At 38.0% G+C, this 27,031-nt stretch overlaps 1 protein-coding gene across 1 annotated transcript in view; it reads right to left on the reverse strand.

Annotated features, from left to right (window-relative positions):
* MAP7 (microtubule associated protein 7) overlaps positions 1 to 27,031 on the reverse strand; it is a 105,053-nt gene that overhangs the window by 23,369 nt on the left and 54,653 nt on the right. The window contains exons 4-9 of the mRNA XM_054393466.1: positions 24,498 to 24,575; positions 11,992 to 12,155; positions 11,080 to 11,191; positions 10,139 to 10,225; positions 7,571 to 7,681; positions 2,692 to 2,805 (exon numbers count right to left, since the gene is read on the reverse strand). Coding sequence (XP_054249441.1) covers positions 2,692 to 2,805; positions 7,571 to 7,681; positions 10,139 to 10,225; positions 11,080 to 11,191; positions 11,992 to 12,155; positions 24,498 to 24,575 — 666 coding nt within the window. The remainder of the gene's footprint in view (positions 1 to 2,691; positions 2,806 to 7,570; positions 7,682 to 10,138; positions 10,226 to 11,079; positions 11,192 to 11,991; positions 12,156 to 24,497; positions 24,576 to 27,031) is intronic.

Below are 27,031 nucleotides of genomic sequence, written 5' to 3' on the forward strand. Positions count from 1 at the left end.
CAAAGTTAAAATAATAGCTGACTTCAATACATTCTCAACAGAAAACTTTCCACACATTATAGAAAGCCAGCTAACAACAACAAATCAACTTGAAAATTAATTTTTGAGTACCCAGAATAGCAGTTTTTGTTGGTTTGCACAATGACAAAGATTGCTACTGAAAGAGCTCCTCCAACAGCAGGCTAGCAGACATACGGTGTTCAGATTACATATTAAAAGAGAATTTCAACACTGTAAAACGCATCACAGGGAAATTCTTGAAGCAAAATATTCTTCTCTCTTGGGTTAATTGAGAGCCTAGACTGAGAAGAAGTTTATTATTACTGCAGAGTATGATTTGGCTGCTCCTATTTGTCTTAGTATAATTATTATTCAGCATGTTATCTGAAGGAAAAGTAGAGATTTTAGATGGTATCCTACCTATCTCAAGCCCCCCCCCCCCTTTTTTTTTTAAATAAAAGGGAACTACATCCTCAGTATCCTTGGTAAAAACCCCAACATTTCTTGCCTGTAGCTCCCTTTAAGCACACCTGAAAGAATGCAGTGCCAATTATAGTTAATTCTTCCAGTCCCACATGAGCACAGCTGCTGTAACAGGAAGAGCTCACAGACTTAACAGTACTAACACTGAGAATTCTCCTGCATTGAGAGATTAACATTATGAATAAAGAGAGCCTCTTGTAAGTGTCACAGCAACAGCACTCATGCTTGCCTTATCATTTATAAGGATTTACATTTAATGAGGTATTATGACTGACTAAAAAATTCATAAAAATCAAACCCAAAGAAAACAGGGATTTTTGCTTGTGTGTTTTTCTTTGTCAAGTGTATCTAGAATAGATAGGAAACAGTGGCACAACATATGTTTTAAACAGCTTATATCTTGTGTTGTTCTCCCTCTAAGTGTATCAATTCTCTTGCTGGAAGTTGGTTATCTGAGGTTACCACCAAGGATGACAGTATAAGCATTAAAAGACAAGCAGTTCATTTTCATTTGCAACGTTGCCAAACAATGCTTTAGGCAGCATTCCCAGTGAATCCTGTACATACAGGATTACATCTATTCAGAGAAGCTTTTGGTGCAATTTAAAAAACATTTTGGTTTTGAAGGGTTATTTTTTAAAAGATCCAGATGTACTCTTATGCTGGATGTTTCTAATAGCTCACTTAAAATGTAAGGACATGAATCCATATTTAATTTGATTTTGGTTTTCTGTATTGTAATTTATCTTTACAGCCAAAGGGTAGGGTAATTTTCTGAGGAATAATGATAGGCTGGGATGCGCTGAGTGCTCAGAGCACAGCTGTGAGCCATTGCCACCACCTGATCATTAATCTCCAGGAAGTGTCCTGCATGAAGGAACTGCAGTTATTGCTCCCACAGAATAATACCTGAAAACAATTGGCAAATGGATTATTCTTCTGGGTGGTACAGCTCCAGTTAGCACAGGGAAGGGAATTAGCTCAGACTGATGACTGACAAGTCAGTCATTCCTGCTATTTGCAAATTTCTCAATATACCACTCATTTTTCACTAGCTTATTGTGCAGTATAAACAACAGCAGTCACCAAAAAAAAAGAAAAAAAAACTCGTGCTTGCTCCAGTAAAGTAGCTACTTTCAAATTTCAGACACTGCTTTCTCAATAATTCCCTAACGAAGAGCAGAATTTCTGATATCCTGTTTGGTAGATAACATTAAGTATTCATTTTACAAGCTGTTGTTTGTGAAGAGTGAAAAGGATTTTCCTTGTCAGTTCCACTGTGTGTAGAATATCATCCATGTTTTTGCTCCTAGAGTTCTGTCCCTGTCAATGTGTACTGCAGCCTAATTAGTTATAAGAGTTCTTAAGTGAAAGCTTCTTTAAAAGTAATCTTAGCAGAGCTCTACTCCTTCTCACCTTCTGTGTCCTTTAATTAAAAGTCCTGTTCCCATCAGAAAGGACGGACCTGTCTAGACTTAAACATCCAGCATATGCAGCCATACACTACTGTGATGGGAAAGTCTTCATTGCATGATCATGAAACATCCTATGATGAAAGAAGCAGCTGCCACCTGCCTAAAATACATGATAAATAGGTATGCTCTAGTTGTCATTGGAATACAGTTTTGCCTGGGCTTTAAGTTACCATCTATTTTTTCATTTTTGCATGTTAATTTTCCCTTCAAGAAGTACATTAGAGAGCTGCTCTGGGGTTGGCAGAGGGCTTGACAATTATTACAACCTCATTAAACCTGCACATTTAGCTTCACATGTATTAAATCCACTGCAACCAGGCCCTATCTTTCTTCAAGTCTAACTTGTTCCATATGAGAAGTGTCCTGGTAGAGTGAAACTACTCTTTGCAGGAAGCAGTACACAGCTTTAGCAGTGGGTGTAGTGAACCAGCTCTTTACAACATTGGGACATTTCCTTAAACAGTCATGTACAGCGTGACATTGTTGCCTTGCGTGTGTTGCATTCATTTATCGCATTGATGAAGAGGCAAAAGAAATTAAGGAAGAGGCGGTGAGAGAAAGAGGAATTGCAAACTGCACAAACAAGCCTTCATGCAATGCAATCATGGACATTCCAGCTCATTTTAGGATGTGACCATACACTCATGATTAGAGCAACAGCTCTACAACATCCCACAGGCAACCTGGAAAAAGAAGTGGTTGAGACATGAAGACTCTGTTGTTAGAAGTTTACCTGTATCTCCAGACAATGCAGCTGTGCTTTTACTTCTGGCCAGGAATGAGTGAGTGGGCGTCAGGAGCCTGCTAACGATGCTGCTCTCCCATGGACTGAGCTGTAGACGGCGAGCTGAACGTGCACCATACAAGCCAGATGTTAGTTCAAACACTCCACAAATAACTGCATGCTGCAGAATTATTATGTCCTCACTGCTGCCTACCACAAGAACCTTGTATTATCCTTCAGAGATGAAAAGCATACAATCATTTAGTGTCTTGATTTTACTCTTACTCCATTTTAGTAGAGGAATTCCTATAGGAACACATATATCTAAACATTTAATTTGCGTTACTTTCTCTGGCATTATGGAGAATTGTTATCACATTGATACTGATATTTTGCACATATGCCAAGTTCCCTGTTAGGAATGATAGGGTAATTTTGTACTAGGAAAGCAGTTCCTACTCCTAAATATAGACTTTGACAGAGATGTTTGTGTCCCAAACTCTTTCTACACATGAGGTACAGAGTCTTCTAATTATAAAAAAGATCAATTACTAAAACACCTTCCAAAGTCTGCCAGCCTAGCTAGATAAAAGCAAAGAAGGCTGCTTACTACTAGATCTGTGTCAAAGAAAGGTTTTCTCAACTGCAGGTACCCAGCTCTACAGCTACAGTTGCCTCAGTAATAAACAAAATCACAAAAGGTAGTAAATACATTTGATCATTAATTCTCTATCAAAAATTACTACTAATGATAATTTTCAATTTAGAACTGTAGCATGAGCATGATGTTTTATGCATCATTACATCTGTTTTGAAAACACACTACACACTGACTTGCTGTAATTACAACCTTACCTTCCTTTCCCCGATCTTGCCTAATGTAAATTTAACCTGGTAATCAATATATTCCTTTTGGCTTTTAAAACTGCTTTACTTTTTAAAAAACTACTACTTAAACATTAAAGTACTAGCTGAAAGAGCCCTGTAAGTTATTTTTTTGTATTGAACTAGATGTTTCTTTGATACTCTGATGCAACAAGTTTATTACAATGAGCACCACCAAACAAAACATTCAACTAGTTCCCATAGTAGTTAATTACAATAATTTTACATCATAGCAATAATCTGGATGTTGCCCACAAAATCAGGTTTTCTTACATCTCAGTATTCATTGGCCTTAAATTAGTGTTTATGGCAACAAAACTGAAGCTTGAATTTATGAGATCGTCTCTAAAAAATTTAATCGAAATGATATACTGTAATAAATTTGAGATTCATTTGCATTTTAAAAGGCAGAGATCAGTCACCTTCAACAGCCATAAACCCTGAATCTGTCTTTAATCTACTCCATGCTGAGCCCCATGAAAAGAGGGGCCAGTCTCAGCCTCAACCTATGCAAATATAATTGCCAAATCTGCCCTCACTGCTGTTTTTCACTTCTCGAATTGCTTCCCTAAAGTCTGCTCTCTCAATAAGGGGCATTACTATAGGACTCTCAAACACAGCAGGCCCGCTGGATAAATGTCCTTACACAATGTACTACTACCAGAGCTCCTTGTGATTAATGGTTCCATTTTACACTGGGACAGGTTATACAGAAAAACAAAATACCCTACAGAGACCATCATTACACCACACACATTACCATTAAAGTTATAATTTAATAATTATGAAAAAAATCACAGAACTCCATTAAACTGGATGCACCATGCTCAGAATGATCACTGTTTAAAGCTACAATTGCAAGACAACAGATTGTGTTTTGTGCTCTCAGGCTATCCTAGGTGAGGCTCAGAGTCATGAGTATGGATGAACCTAGAGAAAATAGTCTACTTTAGTTTAACACAAAATTCATACAACTTTAGAAAGCAAACTCTGAAATTTTAGGCCAATAAATCAATACTATGTACATTGTCAATTTCTTGGAGCTCATCTGTACAGCTATAAACAGCTGGTAAGTAAATGTCACAATGTAATATGGTCCTGTTGGTCAGCCATAGACCTTACGCATTAGGTCCCACAGATGAAATAGTCTCAAGAGAACACAGTTAAGAGACTGATGACTTAGAACACTAACCTGCCTTGTCTCACCTATCCCATGTCACTTGTCCTAAAGGTGAGTACGGTTTCACTCTCTGCCGGAACACAGGGGACCTTATATCAACAGTACCTGCTGGAAGCAATTCTGTGCCCACAGCATCCAACTAACAGCACTGCGGCAGTGTTTGGAAGTGAGCTAGCTGATAGTCACCAACAGTGAGCTAAGAGAGACCAAGAAAAACTCTCTTCTCCATATAAGCAATGGTCTGGATTCGTGAGACTGGCATTGGCCCACCTCTCAAGCCTATCAAGGTCCCTTGTAACTGAAAAGTCTCAGGGGGACAGCAGCAGTGAACTGATACAATAATCTGTATTTGTTTTCAGGATATACAAAACTGAATACTAAAAAGTTGTTTAGCAGCAGCTGGATAAATTGCAAGTAAGCAAACAGAAGTATCTGACTAGTTCTAGGAACAGATGGGACGCAGGGATTTAACAGGCTTCCTGATGAGCACCATAAAGGAAACTCTCACTGATAACTGTGGTGTTTGCTCATATAAAGCCACAAACATGGTGAGGAGTAGATGGGGAGAATACTGCTCTATGCTTAGATTCCCTTTCAATGGGAAACAATACTGGAGTCCCTGAATTTCTTCTGTAAAAGTGGCAGAAGTGATACAGCGATTGAGACCATCACCTGTTCAAAAGAAAAGCACTGCAGAGAGGAGGAACACAACTATGGTGCAAGCTCTGCTTTTCAAAAATAAGCAAGTTTGTAACTCACACATCATCTAAAGTATTACCCACTTGCTAAGCTTTCTTTAAAGAATAAATTATCAAAATTTATTGGTCAACAGCAGCTTTCTCCACTTGAATACATGTTCATGTTTTCTCGCAGTTTCAACTACTCGCATCTGTAGCAGTAACATAAAAGCATAATGAGAAGCTTGGTTTAGCTACCTGATTGTAAAACTCTGATAAAGAGCTATATAGCAACACTATACTTGAAAAGGAATTGACTAGGCCTTTAGGCAATTAGATAACAAAAACTTTTGCCTTTTGCTGGGCCAAAACAAATAAATGAATAAAAAAGAAATCCTGCCCTTCAAATGGTAAAAAAGAAGACTTGTTCTGGATGACAGCTATAAGCCACTTAGGGTAAGCTTACCATCCCCATCTCCAGCTTGCTGTTTTGCAGATAGGAGTATTTTTTTTTTTATATTACGAGGTGTGATTGGGTGTCCTGTGGAAGGTGAAATGGGGAGCAGACAGAACATCTCTTAAGACCTTGAGGCCACTGGAGAGATCAGTGGTATTTCTCCAGGCACACACTCAACTAGATTTAGGTATATGACTTTGCACAAGAAATAGAGCATTTACAGTATTTGGATTTGCCTTCTGCCTTGGAGAAAGACACAAAAGACTTATGAAGAGGTCTGTGCTGTTCTAATGAAAATGCCATGCAAAGAATGTCTCAACATTTAAAGCTTTTGACATACAATCATCACGTTAATATCCCTTTCATTTCTCTATTGATAGACTGTCCAGTATTTGGTCTAACTTCTGAATTTGAAATGGATGGCAGGAATTAGAACACAATAAGTTATAGTCTCTAAGAGACTATTCATATTTAATGCCTTCTGCTGTCATCTCTTTCAACCATTTCCAAGATCCTTCCTCAAAAAGAAGCATAGCCTGGCAAAGAACCGCAACTACCTGAATGTATAGATACATATATACACACACACCTATAAAGCTAATAAAAATACATCTAACTGGAATACAATATTTGGAGAAAAAAAAACTGTTAGAGTTTTGAAATAATTTATTTCCTAGTATAATGCTGTAGTTCTTTTGCAAGTTACCAGACTCTACAACTAAGTTAGCCCACTAGGATTAACATGGCTCATCAAATCAACCAGATACACACATACACGCACACAAAACACGGAACTTAGTTAAGACACACAAATAATGATGTCTACCCATCAGTTTTGCAACACAACCAAAATTCCATTTTAAAAATTGTTTCTGAAAATATGCATATATCTGGACTGAAGTGGGATAAAACTTCTCGTTCTCAGTAGAGGACAAAAAAATCCCTACCAAGTTCTTTTCTCTAAAGCTCTTTGCAAAAGTTATACAAGAGACATTCTTTTATAAAACTGCTTTAAGCTCAATGCTTCAATCTCATAAATCCTCAGAACAGAGGCAGCAATTCAGCTATGTTAATTTTTTAAAAGCTTGATGGTTTATCAGTTGTGCAGAGTTGTAAACATCAAAAACATACACTGAAACAAAGCAATCTTTGAAAAGTAACTGGACACAAAAAGTCAATAAACAGACCATATAAAACCCACTCGTATCTCTTCAATAAAAATAATAAGAAATGGTAATAAAATAACTGCGTGAAAGCTTCATGCAACATGTTCTTAGATATTCAGTAACTACTACCAAAGACAAAAAGAAAACAAAACAATGACAAAATGGCCTAATGCAAATTAAAGGTCACACGTGACTGCATGCACTGTGGAGCGATGTATTCTTTCAATAGTTGTACCTCATTTACTAAAAACCTGACAGAAGCACTGCTTTTATCATTTGCTAATGTAAAATTCTTTAGGTAAGTTCTCTTGTTTTAAAAGAAACAATTAGTACGTATTTCCTCTCACAGGAAAAAATGTTCAACCATTTACTTTTCACATTTGAAGTCTTTTCACTCCCACTTAGATAAGTACAGAAAACGACTTCAGAAGCTTGTTTTATGTGCAAAGTAATATCTCAGTATAGAACATTCTTTCTTGCTTTTTTCTCTTTTCTTTTTTTTTTTCTTTCTTTGAAACTGTACCTCTGTCTGGAGAATTTAGTAATGTTGCAGATGAGGAGGAGAGCCGCTTGTTAATGACTGGATCAACATGTTTCGAAAGGTTCATTGTTGAAACAGATCGCCTGTCTGGATCTAAAACAAATGGAGATAATGCTAATTGACAGCCCGCATGCAAAAGTGCAAGTTCCTAGCTCACTAGTGGGAGGAGGAAAACATGACTAGGTCACTCCTGATCTACCACAAGAACTTTCAAAATCGAATAGACTTCTCAGTAGACCTTGTACAGGTGACTCAAAGACTGGGCACAAAACCATTCAGGTTTAAATATATAAAATATTCCTTTTATTGATTATCATTCAGTCAGGTTTGCAATCCAAAGCTTTACAGAAGGATCTAAAGTGGATGCTAGTAGACAAGATTATATTTTCTCATTCCTTTCAATATTCTCACAAAAACCTTGACTGTGACTCAAAACAGAAAGCTTCCGGGAAGGACAAACATGCTTGAAAACATGAGATTATTTATTAAAAAACCCCAAACCCTTAGTGCTTGAAAGAAAGGCCACATTTGACTGGCACTGTCACTAGGCAGAACACCAATATGATGACAATACAAGGCTGAAAGATTAAGAGAAGACTAGCTCCCACAGGAAGCAAGGGTAAGCACAAAAGGAATTAAAAGATTTAGTTAAAAATCCCTAATTTAGGTACATGTAACTCCTGAACTTCTCATCACAGGGTAGTTTTCTACCTGCTGTGCATGAAGTAGCAGTTAGTCAATCCAAACCAGCACACATCTTAGGAGATAAGGAAAATGTGTTTCTGTGAATGGTTGCAATGTTGTGCTTGATGTGTAATACTAAAGGGGTTTATTTTTCCTAATAGGTTCTGTATATTTTAGAGAAGCATTATATCATTTTGCCCGTGCAACTGCTGCAGAGTCAGCATCTGCACCCTACTGAGGAGGTGATGGCTGTTTCAACAATACAGATTGCACATGCTTAGTGCATGTGTGCGTCCCTTATGAAACCTGCTACGAATGGCAGAGGAAGAGGACTGGGCTGAACAGACCAGCTATATGCTTTCATTCTCTCAAAAATACAGAGGTACATGCATCAATGACATGTCCTCCATTTGGAAATCCAACATTCAGAAGATGCTTGGAAAGTCAGTTCTGCTTTTGCTTACATTTTAGACGTACTGAAGCTCAGCACTGCTCAGCAAAGCACTCAACCATGTTGAAATTCAGTGAGGCTTGAGCATATGCCTAAATGCTCTGCTGATTCATATTCTCTGTGTGCAAAAACATGCCTACATATTGTTTTGGAAGCAGCTACAAACTCAAGACACTGACAACAAGAAGAAGGACACTGCTGAATTGTTTATGACAAATCAGCATTGTATTTACTTGTTCTGATCTAGTGGATTAAAAAAAATCAAAGAAATGTGTAAAAAAATCATAGAAATACGGTTCATGAAAAAATGTCTTTACTCTCCTCAGATCTACGAACTACACAGGATTCACTATAACTGGCTGGGGTGAAGAAAGGTTATTTGCCTACTCTGTGTAAAGTTAGAATGACTCAATGAGGGCACAGAATCAGCAAAATGGGTAATTGGAGGGGGGATAAAACTCAGAAAGGGTTTTTAAAAGGAGAAATCTATATGTTATAGATAAGAACAAGACTTCTCTAGGCTGGCAAGATTATGCCATATTCATCTGTGGGGCATATTGATGAGTGCTGTGTGACAGTCAGTACCAGAGACAGGATACTCAGGCTTGATGCGTCACAGATGATCTTTGTTAGAACAGTATTTGTGGGAATGGGGGAGGGATTTTGATCTCTTACACCTAACATATAGCTGAGAAAATGCACAGCATATCAGTACAGCCGTTTCTACATTTGGCAGAAAGGATGTACTGCATGAAACAGCTTTCTGAAGACAACAAATGACAATATGCAAAGTCACCTCTTGTGTCTGGCATACCAACACTTGTCTTATATCTATGAACATTATTTAAATGAGTGAAATTCAGCATGAAGATTTGTGTATAAGTGTTATCAATATGAATCCTATAAAGAAGATTCATAGAGCAGTCCAAATTCAATCTATTGCCTAGAGGATTGATGGTTTCTTTGTTAAAAACAAACAAACAACAAACCAAAACCAAGCCAAACAAACAAACCACCCCAACAATTAAAATATCCACGAGCAACACATTAGCCAGTGAAGCTGGTTACATGCCTGCACTCATGTGGAAAAAAAATGGGCAATCCTGTGTATAAGCAGTTGCCAAAAGGGTTTTAGAAAAGACAAAAATATTTTGAGTCACCTTGAATTCCAGTAGACAGAACACTATGCTTCATTTCAGTGAATTGTGCCAAATCTTTAGAGTCAGCCAGTAGTAATTCTCCATAGTAAAAAATAAATAATAATAAAAAAATCTGTTACTAACTACAGTTCTAATCTATCAGCATGATGTTAAGCATGCATTGCAACTACATGAGGGTGGTTTAGTTACTGATGATCTCATCTCCTGAGGACTAGCTATGGGTGAAGGAATCAACAAACCACAGCAATAATGTACCAGGTTTTCTAGCACCACCCAGAGATCTGAAGTGGTGCTCCAGGCCTGCTAAATCGAGAAAGGTGAATGATGATTCAAAAAAATAACCTAGGGACAGAATGCAAGAAAATGATTTTTCACAGTAAAGAAAATAAAAATCAAGTAAGTTATACAGAGTTAAGCAAAAAATAACTGTTCATTGAACTTAAATAGGACAAAGATTTCAGAGCAATCTTTTCTCAACTTTTTCTTTTTTTTTTTCTTCTTGAAATGTTGGACACATTGAACTGTACACAGAGTAGAAAGAGAAGAATTCTAAGTACCACTTTCTGGTGAAAGAAATAAAGGACAAATTCTCTTTTTTGAGTTTGAGTCATATGTAACTGGGCATTTACACATTAATGATTGGCAGATTAAGTTAGAGAAGATGATTGGGGGGGGAAACCACATAGTTAAAATTCACTTAATTTGCCCATTTTAAGTTTTTCTAAGGAAAAAAAGAGACTTTTATCTCCAAAAATATCTGTACAGGGGACAGGTATCTTACTACAAACAACAATTTTTCTTCCTTGTGTCTGTTTTAATCTCATTGTTTGGTAAATTCCACCAGACCTTTTCTGAGTCATGATATTTAGCATTTGCAGAGAGTAGCTCATATCACAAGACTGACACAGCACAAGCACACCACAAACACAAAGGACAGCAAAGCAGCAGAAGCGAGAAGCTGTAGCAAGATAAGAGTTACAGATTCAACTCCTGAAACAAGTTTTAAATTTTGTTCAGATTTCTCCTTGTTTTTTGCTACATAAGAATGTCAGAAACATGCCATTGCTAGCAATAAGCTCAAGAGCAAAGAATTTAAACCAGCATACACTGAATCATCCTTCTTTTTAACAGATCCAAAGTAAATTCCAGTTGTCAGGACAGGGAAACTGGCTAGCAAACGAAGCCTCCCTCTTTACCTGTGTTATTAATGCGGCTATGCAGTGCTCCTCCCCAGGACCACCTGTTTTGCTTTTGTTTTGGCTTCTGGCTTCTTTCAATTGTGCGACGTACAACAGCTTCATGTCGTTCCTTAAGTACAACAGGATAAGACATTTGGATACTATTGGGTCAGGTTTGTTCTCATCAAAATCTTCTACCCTCCATGCAGACAACACCTAGAAGGCATCTTGCAGTTGTGTTCAAGCTTATGTGCTGCCTACTAAGACACATGCTGGCAACAGGATTAAGCAGCAATTAAGTGGTAAATAAGTAAAAATATTAACTGTAATTTTGAAAAGGTAAGATCTGTTTGAGACCTGCAGAACTGCAGAGAGAAAACAGTTGCCCTATTACAGCAGCCTCTACACAAGCTTGCCCTAGGACTACTTCCCATCTTGTTATCTCCCACCTATGAAACACTAGAACAGTGGGAGAGATTGGAAACAAACATCCACAAGGATGAGCTGATTTACATAGGATTTATGCTATATGGAGTTCTCAGCTTAACTGAAACAAATCAGCCAAGAGCATATTTCATTGCACACATTCTTAAAGGTTTCCTTAGGGCAACTATTCTTTAGCTACCCTTATACTAAAAGTCTAAGAACGAACAGATAACCATACACAATAACTCAGTTTTTATTTTTCTGCATGAGTTTGTGCACAGCCATACACTGTAACCCTGACATGCTCAACTTAGCTGCATTTGACTGCTGAAGGACACTTTAAGAATCAGTATCTAAGGCTTTAAATCCTCTTTTGCAAGCTCTTTCATTCTGACCATGGCTTATGTTGCATTCTTCCACTCAACTCTTAAAGAAAAATTTTGATAATACTGTATCTTATTGTAAAATCAAGCTGAAAAGTGCTTTTCTGGCATTTAGTCTTACCTTATCTTCTTCTAGTCTCTGCCTTCGCTTTTCCTCTACGGCAGCTCGCCTTCTCTCTTCCTTTAATCTCTGCTCTTCTAGCTTCTTTCTGCGTTCCTCCAGGTGTCTTTCATAATGTTGCCGGGCTCTCTCTTTTCTTTCTAACCAGATGGATTCCCTTGCAGCTGTGAGAAAAATCAGAAATAAATGCACAAATATGCAATATGTGCTTAAACCTTTAATACAATTTGAATAACCGACCTGTGTGGAAAAAAAATTCTGACCTAATTTTCATAAGAAGACATACATAATATCCTTAATCTCTCCATGTGCTAACATATTGTGTACCCTGGTCACACATACATTTAATTTAATCTCAATTTATTTACTATGAGTCACCACTAAAAATAGTTAAATTCTTGGAACACCTGATTTCTATGTGGAAGAAAGAATTTTTTATTAGTTTAGAACACCTAAATACCTAAGTCAGATCTATGTGAATATGCTTCTGTTATACAAACCATCATAATTTTCTGTAATAAGATTAAAAAAAAAATAAAGAAAACTATCAATACAGATCTCTTACAATAGAAATGGTTGGGATGACAATTCTAGCGCCTAGATGGCTAGTCATACCAACAGCTGACCAGAAGGAAATAAGTTACCTATAAAGAAGTTAGACTAAAGGTAAACTTTAATCTGACATATAACTCCACTGCTGCACAGCTCTGAACAATGTTTCAGAAGTGTTAATCAAGACAAATCAAGAAATACTACAAGACAAAGTTTGTTCCCTGTCAGATTTTGACTTTTCATTAAAGTGTTATTTAGAACACAAGTTCCAGCTGTAGTACAAATGAAACCATTTACATGTGATACCCTGGACCTCTCCTTACTGCTGTCTTGAAAGTTTCAAGGCCTAGAAATTTTTGTGTTCTAAAACACCTTTTACTTGCTTTTCAAAAATCCCAGACATTTGATACCTCTGGACTTTCATTAACTGACAGATGGTAGTGCAAGAATAGATGCACTTGATGGTCACAAGACAAACATCACTGAAAACCACATTAGAAAAACATATCCAGAAGGAACTCATTGATAACAAAGCAGTAACAGAACCAAGTGTCAAAAAGACTATGACTTTCCAAGGCCAGCAATGTAAGGAAGTTCTCTCCCTATATGAAACAGTATTTTAAAAATGCAATCTGGGGCAAAACCAGAAAAAGAGAGCCTATTGCTATAATCCTGTACTCTAGAACAGTGACTCCAGCCTTTAATTAGCAGAGATACCTTGTGTGGTTTGGCACAACCACATACCAAACCCGAAAAATCCAAATGCTTCTAGGCAATCAAAGGAGACCTTGCAATCACTTCTTCTAACACTAGAACTCATCTTCACCAAAATGCTCTTCTGCACTTTTCTGCCTACTCAAACAAATCCCACTCCACCAAATGAACAACTTAAATCACACTTTAAACCTCCCATACTTGTAGATGACACCAAGCTGAGCTGACATGCCAGAGGGACAGAATATCAACCAGAGGGACCTGGACAGGCTGGAGAGGTGGGCCCAGATGAACTGCATGAGGTTCAACAAGAGCAAGGGCAGGATTCTGTATCTGGGCCAGAACAATCCTCGCTATCAATACAGACTGGGGGATGAGGTGATAGAAAGTAGCCCTGTGGAAAAGGATTTGGGGGTGCTGATGGACAAGAGACTGGACATGAGCAGACACTGTGGGCTTGCAGCCCAGAAGGCAAATCACATCCTGGGCTGCATCAAAAGATGCGTTGCCAGCAGATCCAGAGAGGTGATTCTGCCACTTTGCTCTGGTGAGACCTCACCTGGAGTACTGCGTCCAGGTCTGGACCCCTCAATATAGGAAGGACAGGGACTTGATGGAGAGAGTCCGGAGAAGGGCCACAAAAATTATCAGGGGGTTGGAGCACCTCTGCTACAGGACAGGCTGAGGGAGCAGGGGTTGTGCAGTCTGGAGAAGAGGAGGCTCTGGGGAGACCTAATAGCAGCCTTCCAGTACCTGAAGGGGGCTACAAGAAGGATGGAGAGAGACTGTTTACAAAAGCCTGTGGTGATAGGATTAGAGGCAATGGCTTCAAACTAGGGAAGAGCAGATTTAGATTAGATGTTAGGAAGAAGCTCTTCACTATGAGGGTGGTGGAACACTGGAACAGGTTGCCCAGAGAGGTGCTTGAGGCTCCATCCCTGGAGATATTCAAGGTAAGGCTTGACGAGGCCCTGGGCAAGCTGATCTAGTTGGGGATGTCCCTGCTAGCTGTGGGGAGGTTGGACTAGATGACCTCTCAAAGTGCCTTCTGGCCTGGACCATTCCATGATTCTACTTGCTGACACAATCTCATGAGAAATCTCTAACCTGAGTAAACCAGTTCATAGGTAGAGTATCTCCCTTAAGAAAACAACTTTCTACCAGTTCAGACACCAAATATTTTGCTGTGGGATACAAACTAACAGAGAGATGTTGTGTCAGCAGCTACAAGCAACCCTTAAGGCACCCTTTTGGCAAGATGGATGAAAGTTCGGCAAGATGTTTGCAGGAAATGTAACAATCATAGCTAGAGTAATTACAACAACAGGGAATAGTAGAGTTGCTTAGATAATTGCTAACAATAATTGACACCTACAAATGTAAAACACCAATGCAAGAGCCAGTGGAAGATTTCTAGAAATAATTTTCTAGATATGTAAACTGCAGACTAGGGCAGAAAAAAGGGAGAATATGGCAGAAAAAGGAGCTTCCAGGCCAAGTGAAATCTGCAAAGGCTCCTTCTTCTATATAAAAGTCTTACAACATCATAAGATAGAGCCAAGATTGGTGCTCCAAATGCAAGACTGTTTAGTAAACCAGAAACATTCCTCTGGTGATGTTTCTTGAGAGCCAATAGCTGATCAAGAGAACAGGTGGACAGAGAGATGACTCTCACTGTTGTGTACCCTTTTCCTGGGACCGCATGACCTTTCATAGTGCTGTCTTTCAATTGTCTAGGTCCAGAAAAGACTGAGTCCATCTTTCCCAACTGTTGGGATCAACACCACATTCCTGTTTCTCCTGTATGACATGTCATATACCTAGTTTAGGATATGTTTTATCCAAAAATGAATTCTTTCTTCCCCATCAACAAATTACTATATCCTGGCCACCCATCTAAAGACAGCGGTTTCACAAAAGGTCTGTGGAGACTGGGAAATCATGTCTGTTGCTCATGAGGACACAAAAGGAAGGAGGCACTCAGAGCTCAATAGCTAAAACATTTTACTCCATAAAACCAAATGTGAACAGAACTTAACTAATAATGCACTGTGGACAATACAATACTTTTAATACTTTTTCCCATTTCAACACTAGGTTTTTATCTTTCTCTTTTTCCTCAAGCAATTGTTCATTACATCAGAACACAATAATGTTAAATAAGTGTTAAATGCTGTTCCTTGACGCTATGGTATTACTCTCTCCTACTGTTCTTTCTGTATAATTACTTCTTGTGAAGCTTTTCTTGATAGCTTTCATTATCTGAATTGTTTCCTGTTTGCATCTACTGTTACATTTAATTTCTGACACACAAATGTTTAGCGGGTTTGCTTCAGTTCTGCAGGCAGCATTTACAGATACATAGAGACAGAAAGCTTGTAATATTTATATGATTTTATGGACATGCACAAACTGTACCAATCAATTTTTATTATTTGTGTATCTGTAGAAATTATGGAAATAGCTCTTCAGAAAAAATTATAATCACTCCCTATTCTCCTCTTCTAAGGAAATCTGGATCCTGCTTCATTTATTGCATACAAAATGTGCACAATTTGATGTTTTTTATAAGCTTTAGCTTCCCTAGCTAACAATTCAAGAGTCAAACTAGACTGATCCCTTGTGCAACATCATATGCTTTGCAATCTAAGTTAGACACCCTTTGTATCAGGAATGCTCTAAGGCTTATAGCATCCCATCACCATGGCACTGTACAAATTAATTAAAACCCCAAACAAAGCAAAAGTAACAAGCCACTGCTGCAAGCATAAAAGACTTCCACAGATCCTGAGATCACCTGGATCTCTTGTGCTTGGAATCTGCTTGCAACAGCAACCCAGCACAAAAAGGCTGTTTTGTTCTCTACTGAAAATAAAGCACTTCCTGAAGGATATGAGAGGTTAACAAAAGCAAAGAATAAAAACCCAATTAATTTTGTAATTCACTTCACTAGTGTATTAATTTGCCAATATGTGGTGGGTTGAAATTACCCCTTAACTAATTTGAGAGAATTACCTCCCAAAATAAAATTGCCAGACTAGCTCAGATGGAAGCAAATGAAGCTGTACTTACAAGCAAAACTACAATCTAGAAATATGAAATGTGATTAATATTTACAAAATATACAATATTTACATATTGTTATGGTAAGGCCATGACATGACCCAGTACAAATCCAGACAGGCCTTAAGATGTCTAGACAGGGTCCCTTTCTCTCCCCTCCTTCCTGCAGAAAAACAGGGCAACATGGGAGAAGGAACTAATGGGACAGGACTCCTGCCTGTCTGGTAAACAAGATGTTCATGTGGGGTGAGAGCTGACCATTGCTCCCCCAGGTACAAGGTCCTTGCTTCTGCCTGTTATGGATATAGCCTGGCAGAACGCCTTTCCATGGGCAGGTACACGTTAGCTTCAGTGCCCCGTTGGACCAACTGACCTCTGGCAATTTGTATATATACAAGTGGCTAGGTAGCCTAGCCTTGTCTTGGCTTGCCGCCTCGAGTTGCTCTGCCCTGCGAGTGCCTGGTCCAGAGCCTGGGATAAAGCCATGAGCCATACACATGCAAGTTGGAGAAGCCACAAGCCTAGAAGCTGAATCGAAGTCACCTAGCCTGCTTCCCCTTGCCACCAGAATCGTGCCATGCCTCAGTTTACCCAGGAACCAAGCAAGCGCCTGTCGCCAAGAGCGTCGTTAACTGCCCACTGTCTGCTGAAGCCAGACCAGCCTGGGACCATGCGGTAAACCTTTCCTGCCAGCAATCTGCCATGCCGTGCTTTATGAGAGTGCCCCAAACTACCACAGCAGCAGCAGCATCCCCCCATGTGGGTGAAACTAGCTCTGAGTAACTAATTCACTGCCCTTTGGGTTTAACGGTTCTTATCGAGCTCCCCCCCCCGCTGTAATCAAGTGCTGCCTCCTCTCGGGGACTTTCTCTTTCCAAGCTGTTGCCTCCTAATTTGCATAGAATAATTTATATTTCCCCTAAGACTGCATAATTCCACTGTAAATATATCTTCCAACCATACAACAATCCTTTTAATGAGTTTTGGCATATTTCATTAATAAAGGGTTACTATTTTTATTAATACCCATTTGCCATATCGTTTATTATTTTTTGTTGTGAGGGTAATTAATAAATATTCCTCCCCTTGACCACAACACATATATTTACAATTTATAAACAACACAAGAACCCCCCCTGGACAAAACTAGGGGGCTCCCAATAGCTTCCTCTCTCATTCCTCCCCCTGTACAAGGGAAAAGAGAAAGAGTAGAAAAAGCAGAGAGTAGCTTGTTAGTACTTAGCCACAGCAAGAATGCAGCCAAGGTCAGCAAAAGCCACCAGCTAGTATCAGCTAGAGCGAAGGAGCTGAAAAGAGAAAGAGTTAGTTTATACAACTAACTTTATGTTAGTTATCAGACCAATGGGATTATTTAGACCTTATCATTACTTTCCCTTTACATCCAATGATAATTAATTTACATTCTATCACTTTCTACACAATCCGTGGAAAAATTTCCTGAGCATCAGCCTAAAACTACCATACTATAAATGATAGAGATTGTTCTTTCTGTCACTAATGTAAATGGCTAGATCTTCCTCAGGCATTATTTGTGGTGATTTCCATTGGCTTCAGCCCATCATGTTTAGGAAAAGTAATGAAAATAGTATATTTGAACTTTCAAGACTAAATTTGGAAAGAAAAAGGCTGAAGGCATTTTTATCTTTTAGTATTTGAAAGAGTTAACTTTCCCATACACCCTTAGTGCTGGGAAGACAGTCCCAGAAACCTCTGGATAGAACACTAGTTTTCAGCTTTCTGCTCCTCTGAGAAGGGAATGATCATACTTTTGTGATAAGGAAAGACATTTCAATAACAGAAGCACAAATCAGTGATCACTTAATGAAGGCAAATGGAAGTGTTAAGCTGGAACAAATAACAACAACAGAAATGGATCTGATTTCAAACATATCTAAAAGCTACCTCTTTCCATAATATTTAAATTACAGGCAAAAGGCAGCAGAAAATATACACCCATTTGTTAACATGAAGAAGCTACTAATCTTATGCTTGGACCAAGCATTTCACTAGTACATGGAAGCCTGACTTATATCTGTTTTCTCAGAAAAAGTGTAATATCTATTTTCATTAATTTTTTTTCTACAGATAGGGAAATTATCTTTCCTGCAATTCCTACATTTTCTCTTATTAGAAAATCAAAGGAGAATATCTGCTTTGTTTTCACTGCTTTCTGTATGAACTACTGACATTTTTACATGAACTTGAGGGTTGGTTTTGACATCTGCAAGGTAGTATACACAGAGACATGTCAGTGTCCTTAGCTATATGATGATGACTTCAGGGAAAAGCTTAAAATAACATTTAAAAATTTCGTTCTCATATCCTTATTTATGAATTTGCAGACATTTTTTCCCTGCTGCTCCAGTCAGAAATTATTATTTTTAATTTTCTGAATTAGTTTGAAATTACTAAATTGCATTCCAGGGTAAAAATTGAAGTTTACTCAAGGGTTAAAAAAGCCTCCTCTGAGGTAAAAATTAGGAGTATTAAGCCCTATTCTGAATACATAGGTGCACTCCTAGAAGCACAGCAAGCCGTGTTTCATAGAGACACATACATCACTTTGCTGGTAGCAGAATGAGCCTACAGAATATAGAAAATACCTCTAAAATGTCCAATCAGCTTGCAAGAGCAGCCAATCTGCAGCAGGATGTGGAAGAGAAAAATACCTGCTTTTATGATAGCTCCTCCAGAAGCTATGCCCAGTGCTGAGCTAGTGCTGAACCCCAGTATGGGTATGGTCCAATAAAAAGGTTTTCCTGGGGCTGAGCCTTAACAACTTCATACACTTCTCACCCTTGTAGTAACACACGTTGTCTGACAACATGCAAGAATCAAAGAAAGCTTGGTCATCATTCAAACAGTAGTCGTGTGCTGAAAGCTTAAACAGCACAGGAACACTTACATTAAAGCTGGAAAAATGCAAAGAAAAGTCACAGCCTGACCTTGTTCTATCTCATTACTTACTACAAACTACAAATTTGAATACAGTCAGGTGATGGAAGAATACAAAATTAGAGCATAAAAACAAGATTTAGAAATTGAGCCCTGACCATGCTGTCAATACCTTCTTGTTTGCAAACTAGTAATGCTGGATTAGATTAAAAGCAAGATAATTAATGCTGTATTTCTGGCACCTCTGGAGTGAATAACAGAGCAAAAGAAAACAAAAAAGAAACTTTCCAATATCAAGAGACATGTAAGCCTTGAAACCAATCAATTTTACACTAGAATTAACTAATGCAATATGGGAGATGTTAACTTCAAATCATGCACATTTCTTTTGTGGAAATTATTTTGTAGTTTCTTTCACCAGTCACACACACAGACAGAAAGCCCTTCTTTGCAGGGGTTTTAGGCTGTGAGGGAAGGATAAGCATGCATTAAGTGCCAAGGCCTCTACTTGATCTATGTGAAGTAAGAGATGTCCCTCCAGCTCTTCTTTTGCTGTCCTTTCTGCTGTCTCCACTTCAGTCCTTTTTCTTCCGGTTTACTGCCTATGTAAAAGCAGATCATTCCAGCAACACACTTTCTCAGTCTGCCTTTTGCATCCACTTTGGATGGACGGCTTACCTGAGTAAAGATCTTATAGTCTTTGTCAATCTTTCCAGCCTTTATCTTTTCTGACTTTATAGCACTGACCTCAGCGATAGCTTTCTCTTCTGACCGCTGTTTCACCTTTCCTCACTGCCAGCTCTGCATTGTCTGAGACTGTGATTGCCTCCTTGCTACATTAGCAGAAAAATGGATCAGTGATGCTTTAACCATACCTAAAAATGGGGACATTCCACAGAAATGGCTGACTGAATGAATTAGAAGGTGAACTTCAGGTCTGCAATTAAAGCTGAAGTTAACATTAGATTCTCTAAGCCAACCTTTCCCCAATAACCATGCTTGGAGGGATATTCAGCACAGAAACCTTTAAACTAACCTTCCTTTAAAACTGTCTTCTTGTCTTATAAGCACTTCTGACACTCAAGTCTTCTGAGGACATCCCAAATTATTTATATGCTAAAGTCACTGAGCATAAGTTTCTGTGGGGCTTCTGACTGTGGAAATATTTGATAAAGTTCTGGTCCCAAATGCTAGAAAAAGAGAATAAATCAGAGGGAATTCACTGACAGGGAAAATAAAAAAATAATTTTTATTAATGTGCTATTTTGCCAATGCTCACTTTCAAATGGAAGATGAATGCATATCCTAATGTGATTTTTAAAATATTATTTTGATGCATTGTAAATATTAAGAGTTTAATGTATGTCACCAACCTGAAACTCAGGCATATTCCTTATGAAGAGTTAAGTAAAATGGCAGGATTACCATCTTTTGTTCTCAGTGCCAAAAAGTAAATGAGCCATGTGTATTTGATAGGATCATAATAGTGACTAAAAAAAAGGTCAGTGTTTAAGCAGGATTACTGTAGACAAAACATGCACAAATGTAAGACTTCAAATGTTTTTCTGATGAATGAGGGACTGCAAAGCAAAACCAAGAAATCTCCAACTCTTCTTCTTTGATAGGCCTCTACCTAAGCCTACCAGAATGAAACTAATTTCAAAATTCCAGTAATTTTCCCTATTCCCATTTTTATTTTTCTTTCCAGTTATGGAGAACCAGATCTGTGCTAGTAAATGGAAAGTGTCCAGAGCATATCTGGCATTGACCAACTTTTACTTGTACTACTAAACTTCTACCCCATAGAATGGTGCCAGTACTCAGTCAACACATGGGGGAAAGCCCATAAGGCTCCTCTGACAATCCCCAAACCTTGTCTGGGAATGAGTGGGGAGACAGATAGTTGGCTGGAGCCAAAATCTTGCCAGGATCCATCATAACAGTTCAATAGTAAGAACAATTGAGTTTCAGCACCAGGAAATGCTCTTCAGCACTGTTTAATCTGCCAGTACAGATTCAATCAATATGGCAGAGACAAGGGTGAAGCCTCTCTACCGAAAAAGCAGTAGCTTTTAGTAAACTTTCCCTGTTTGACCAGGCCATCAACAGTGCTTGCATTCACAAACAACTCAGTTCTGACATCTGTCTCACATAGCCTCCAGTGCCAAACACAGCCAGTCATCATGACACATGCAAAGGAGCCTATGACACAAGCTGGAGCCAGAAGTGTGACAATTCCTTTCACTCTGTGCTCTAAGAAGAGCCACATTTGACAGCTATCATCTTCACCTACCACCACCTCTCTTGGGATTCCCATCTTGAATGAGCCAAGAGGGTTAGTCTCACAGAGAGAGATCTGATGGTTGTATTTTAAAGGACAGACATTAACTTCATACATAGGCACTGCAGGAAAGAGTGCTGACAAAGACAGCACAAAATTAAAACACAATTACTAAAGAGCAAGTGACACACTGGAAGCATTATTTATAGAATCAAGGAAAGATTACCCTAATAACCTTTTAAAAGCCTGAATGTACACATCATAAGTAATATACACATTAACAAATGATCAAGGAATAAAAAAAACCTTAAAGCACAGCTGCTGAGCAATTCCTTTATTTCTGCTCATGTGAAATGGCAAGCCTAAGAATAAAGCTAAACCCCCCAAAATTAACACAACTCATTATGGAAAACATAAGTTGCACAGAAAAAAAGGGAAAAAAATTGTAATCTTTCATGTGTTAGGATGGCATTTTAAAAGCAATACCTTTCCTACAGTGAAGGAACTAAAAATCCTTCCCTCTCAACAGGGTGATTAGCCAAAATAGCACGTGGCCCTATGTGCCTTCCATGTTTTCAGAAGTTCCAAAACTAGACAAGAACATACTATGGAGAAAGGGGCATTTTTGTAGAAGCCTTTTTATTCTTTCCAATTAGGTAGCATAATGTGATCCTCAAGAAACAGCAGATACTGACAGTCTCACTACACATACACTACACGTATCCAGACAACAAAAATGACAGCACTCATTTTCCCCACTCTCTAAACTCTCATTAAAAAGAGGTAGACACCCAAAGTTGGTAAGTAGAAGAAGACTGATAAAATAACCCTGCCAGGTGCAAGCAACCCTCAAGAGTGCAGAGTGCATAGTGATCACAGTGAAAGCCATGTCAATCATAGCACAGTAGAACTTAAACAAAACTTGAGAGTAAACAAAAAAAGGGGAAAACATCAGAATATGGCCCAATAAATAACCATAATCATAATTAAGCTAGTGCTCCACAAAAACTTAACAGAAGGGTGAAACAACTTGATTTTCATGAAAAGATGGGTAATGTGAGCTCCTGCGGTTCAAGTTGCTGAAATGACAAATTGAAGTTGTTAAGATTACTACCTGCTCTACACTTACACAACTGGGTGCTGTCTCTTCTTTTTCAGAAGAGCAGAGAATAATTTCAGTTGGGTATGACTGAAATGCTCAACTTCCTCTTAAAAAGAAGACTTTGCTAAACTTGACAGATCCCCTGAATCAAAAGGAAAGGAATTAAGTTTAAATCCAACTTAATTCTATAAACAATAATTCCTTCAGTTGTTTTACTGTTGTGTGGCTGATGACCTAGTATTAACAAAATCCAACTCTAATTTTCAGCAAGAGTCATTTATGCAACAACATTATACAACTTGATGTTTAAGATAAACAGCTTAGGCATTTCTTTGCTCTGGTTCACATGACACAAATGACTGATTATCTAGATTCTGCACTGAAAAAGAAGAAAAAAAAAAAGAGAGAAAAAAGAAGCAGCGTGCACGCCATTATGAAAAATCGTTGCTTTGCTGTGCTGCAACACAAGTCTCAAGAGACAGTTCCTAAATCATAATGTTAGCAGATAAATATACAGATCAAACTACAATGCAACTTTCAGTTTTCTTGTTAGTTCAAATACTTCTTTAGGCCAGAACACACAATATGCTTATGCATCATGGGGACATGCAGAACTCTCCCATTTAAAAATGATGGATTCCAGATCAACTTATAAAAACCCTCCAGTTTGATGTTGCTTTTAAGATATGTCACACAAAACGACATTTTTCTCAACAGAACTCTTGTCCTTCCAGTAACAGACGAATACATTTATTAATAACTGTAGCTAGAAAAATCAGAGTTCAGGAAAACCTAACAAAGGCATATCTCTCTGGACTTTAGCAAAGCATTTTTACAACACAAGGATCAAACCTCCCATAAAAATAAATAAATTCAAGACATGGAAGTCTCGTCTACAACAAATTAATTAAAATGGGCCATTAACCTCCATTTGCTCTGGAACCTGAAGAAACTAAGACTCTGTATACCACTGTGTATACCACTAACCTCAGCTTCAGAAGGAAGCATATTAATACTATTAGGACCCAGATGGCAATAAATTATGGCTTTCTGGGTTAGGAAAAATAAAAAAGCATAACTCTAACTGGAGTTATGATACAGTTCTACAAACATACATAAGCTAAAAAAAAAGGAAATAAAGAACTTCTGTTTCTCAGGCAGTAAGTACAATACAGCATCCAAAGAAATCAGGGTGAACATGTAAAAGAAATACGAGGAAATATGTGTGCTTCTCAACCTCCTAATTGCCACAGAATGTTGTGGCAGCTAAATACATAAATAGTTTTCAGAGAGCCATCAATTTGATTTCATGTAATTCTGTAAATCTCTTACCACCACACTCAGTATACTGCGCACTGCCAGTTGCTTGGTAAGTAATCTTCACCTTCACTGTTCACTTTAATGGTGTAGATGTGTAGACATGCTCATGCACAGTTGATATTTTATAAGATATTGAGCACATCTATTTGACACTTACTAAAGGTTTTACCTGGAAAATCCCGGGTTTATATAAGAAAATTCAAACCATGCACTGGCAACATATTCTGCAATTCTAATTCAACATTAAGTAGCCTAACATTAATTACTAAAATATTCTAAAAATGTAGACATTCCATTTACAACAGTGAAGCTTCTCTACATGAGGTAAGAAATCAAACAATTTTTCATTCTGATTCACAAAAGTAATAGGTATGTGAAAGGTATAGCAATGAATAATCCCAAAATGGGCATTAATTAAAAGATTTACTTTAAAGATGCAATCATGTATCTAAAAATGGCATTATTGAATATCTAGCACAACCATCTTTCTGGATGCTTCTAAAAGCATGTTGACAGATGATAGTACATTAAAAAAAAGCAATTTAGAGTAGGCCTTACCTAGCTGTTTTTCTCGTTCTTCTCTCCGTTCTCTAGCAAGCCGTTGCCTATCATCAACCTTAAGTATTGTTGGATGATCTACAAATGGAGGGAGGAAGAAAATATTAAATATATAGCATAAAATCAAATAGTACCATAAACAAGCAATTAAGTTAAACATCTCTAGTTATTTTACTTTTAAATGAGATCACATTTTCAGAAATCTTATGAAAAGGATGGAACTATTTAAAAAGTATGAATACATTCTAATTATTGAGTTTTGAAATGCTCCCAAAGAATGCACTAAGTTGTAACTCTGAATCACAGACGAGAGCTGCTTGTTGAAAACCCAGGAAGAAGTTTTGTTTTGTTTCCAAACCTATGAAAAAACACTTGCTTGAGAGCATTCTGACAAAATACTCTGTTATTCCATAACCTCTTTCCAAACTGCATCCACAGGAAATTGTATTATAATGCAGCAACCTTTTTCCACCAGTATTGTCTTGAAAGAAAAAAAAAAAACAATAAGCCCCATTTCATGAGACTGCTCAGTAAGAAAGCTCAGTACTCAAGCAGAACAAGCTGGATCAAAACTCAAGCAACTTCTGGTTGAGCTTCTGCAGAGAGCATGATATTGATCTCCGCAGATGTTTGCGTGGCAAACACACTATGATAGTGCATCACATGTATGAATTGGTATAAACCCAGTAAAGTGAGATGATAGTTTCATCAACTGTCCTTGAAGACTTAAAGTTAGCTGTACAAGTTATTTTAAAGTATCTGCAACTGGCCACTTGGATCACAGTAATAAGACTGAGAATAAAATGAAAAATCTGCTGGAGCTCAGCCTTGGAGAAGAATTCAGGCTTGGTTGGAAAAAACATTTACTTGTTCAGTGAGTTCACTGTAAGACAACAAAATGCTCCTACTTCCAGCCTCAGCAGTGGAGCTATTCCAGACAAAAAGGGAACAAAATCCAAGTTACCAATTCATCTCAGCATGCTGCCAAAACTAATTTCCTACTCATTCCTAACCTGTTCTGTTAAACCTGGAAACCTGTTAATATTGTACTTTTTTCACTAGCAATGAAAAAGGCTGCTTTGACTGAAAACGTAAGTTAAACAAAACAAAACAACCAAAACCAAACACACAGGAAAAATAAAAAGATTTCTGGGTATAAAGAAATCATGCAATTTATTTTAGTACTGAGGGAAACAGAGTTTTAAAATATTTCAAGATAAAGAACTACCTATAATATGGTCACCACGGAAGTGCACATAAAAACAATTCATTCTTGTGTGAATACACAAATAAGCACTTTGTAAAGGCATATGTAAAGGTATATGTAAAGGCAGCCCAGTTGTGCATATCTATGAAAAGTTAGTAGCAGAAGAATACAATGGGTCATTAAAATGAGGATAAAGATATTCACCAAAATAAATCCCTGAAGTAAGGATGTGCTTGATAGATTTTGAATAGCTATTGGAATGAGACAATAAAATCAGTAATGTGCATTTCACACTGTAGAAATTTCTGCATCAGGATGACAGGATTTCTAGGATGACCAAGTCCACTGATGACTAGCTTCAGCTAAATCACTCTAGAACTCTCATCAGTGAAAAACCATTATCTCAAAAATAGAGACTGCAGCCCAAATTAATGATGTTAACAGCAATGCAAAGGAACCGTCTATAGCAGAAAACCCATTGCACGGTTCGTAGGAAGAACATTCAAACATGATAGCCCCAGTGAAAGGTGCAACGAGTGAACAAGTCACTAGCAAAGACAAAGGTAATCCATCACTCAGTTGCAGATCAAACCTTTAATGTTGGTTGTATAGCACAAGGTGCTGCTGTTTATGAAACTAAGCCTGTCTGCACCAGTGCATAAATTTGTCCCATGCATGCTGTAGGTTAACATTTGCCTGCTGTTTGGAAGTGTGTTGATTCACATGCAGTCTCTTCAGCATACAGACACAGGTCAAAAGGGTAATTATATTCCTTCTCTCTCATGGCTGGCACACAATATTCACAAAACATGAATTTCTGTAGCATGAGTAATTAGCACTAGTAGAATAATGCACATTCAATATGAATTCCCCTGGAAAATAAGCATTCCCTACAAGGGCTGTCAGCAAAGTCAATGTAACATCACGTTGACAGAGAATGATGAGACACTGGGGAATAACGTAAAACCCTGCTTCTTTTACAATGTACTATTCTCCTGCAGGTTTTTTTCTCCTTTCTTGAGAGGGGAAATTTCCCTGTCAGGGAATAGCGGCAATTCTTCAAAGTGGCAGGAGGGTTACATGGACAGACAAACTGAGAAGGTTTCCCTTAAGACTTCCTAATTATAAGCAATGGAAGGAATAAAATAAATTTTTAAAGCTGTCCTCTGCCATTCTGTTTGAAGACACCCAATTATTTTTTCTGCATCACACACCTGATAGTGTTCACACATGCATACACACACAGCCCCTCTTCCAACACCTCCTATTGCTACAACAGTTCTAAAGAACTCCCATGAAGTTGCAGGCTATGCAGAGCTTAAGTAAC

The sequence above is a fragment of the Indicator indicator genome, chromosome 2, assembly GCF_027791375.1.
Source record: "Indicator indicator isolate 239-I01 chromosome 2, UM_Iind_1.1, whole genome shotgun sequence".
Classification (NCBI taxonomy): Eukaryota; Metazoa; Chordata; class Aves; order Piciformes; family Indicatoridae; genus Indicator; species Indicator indicator.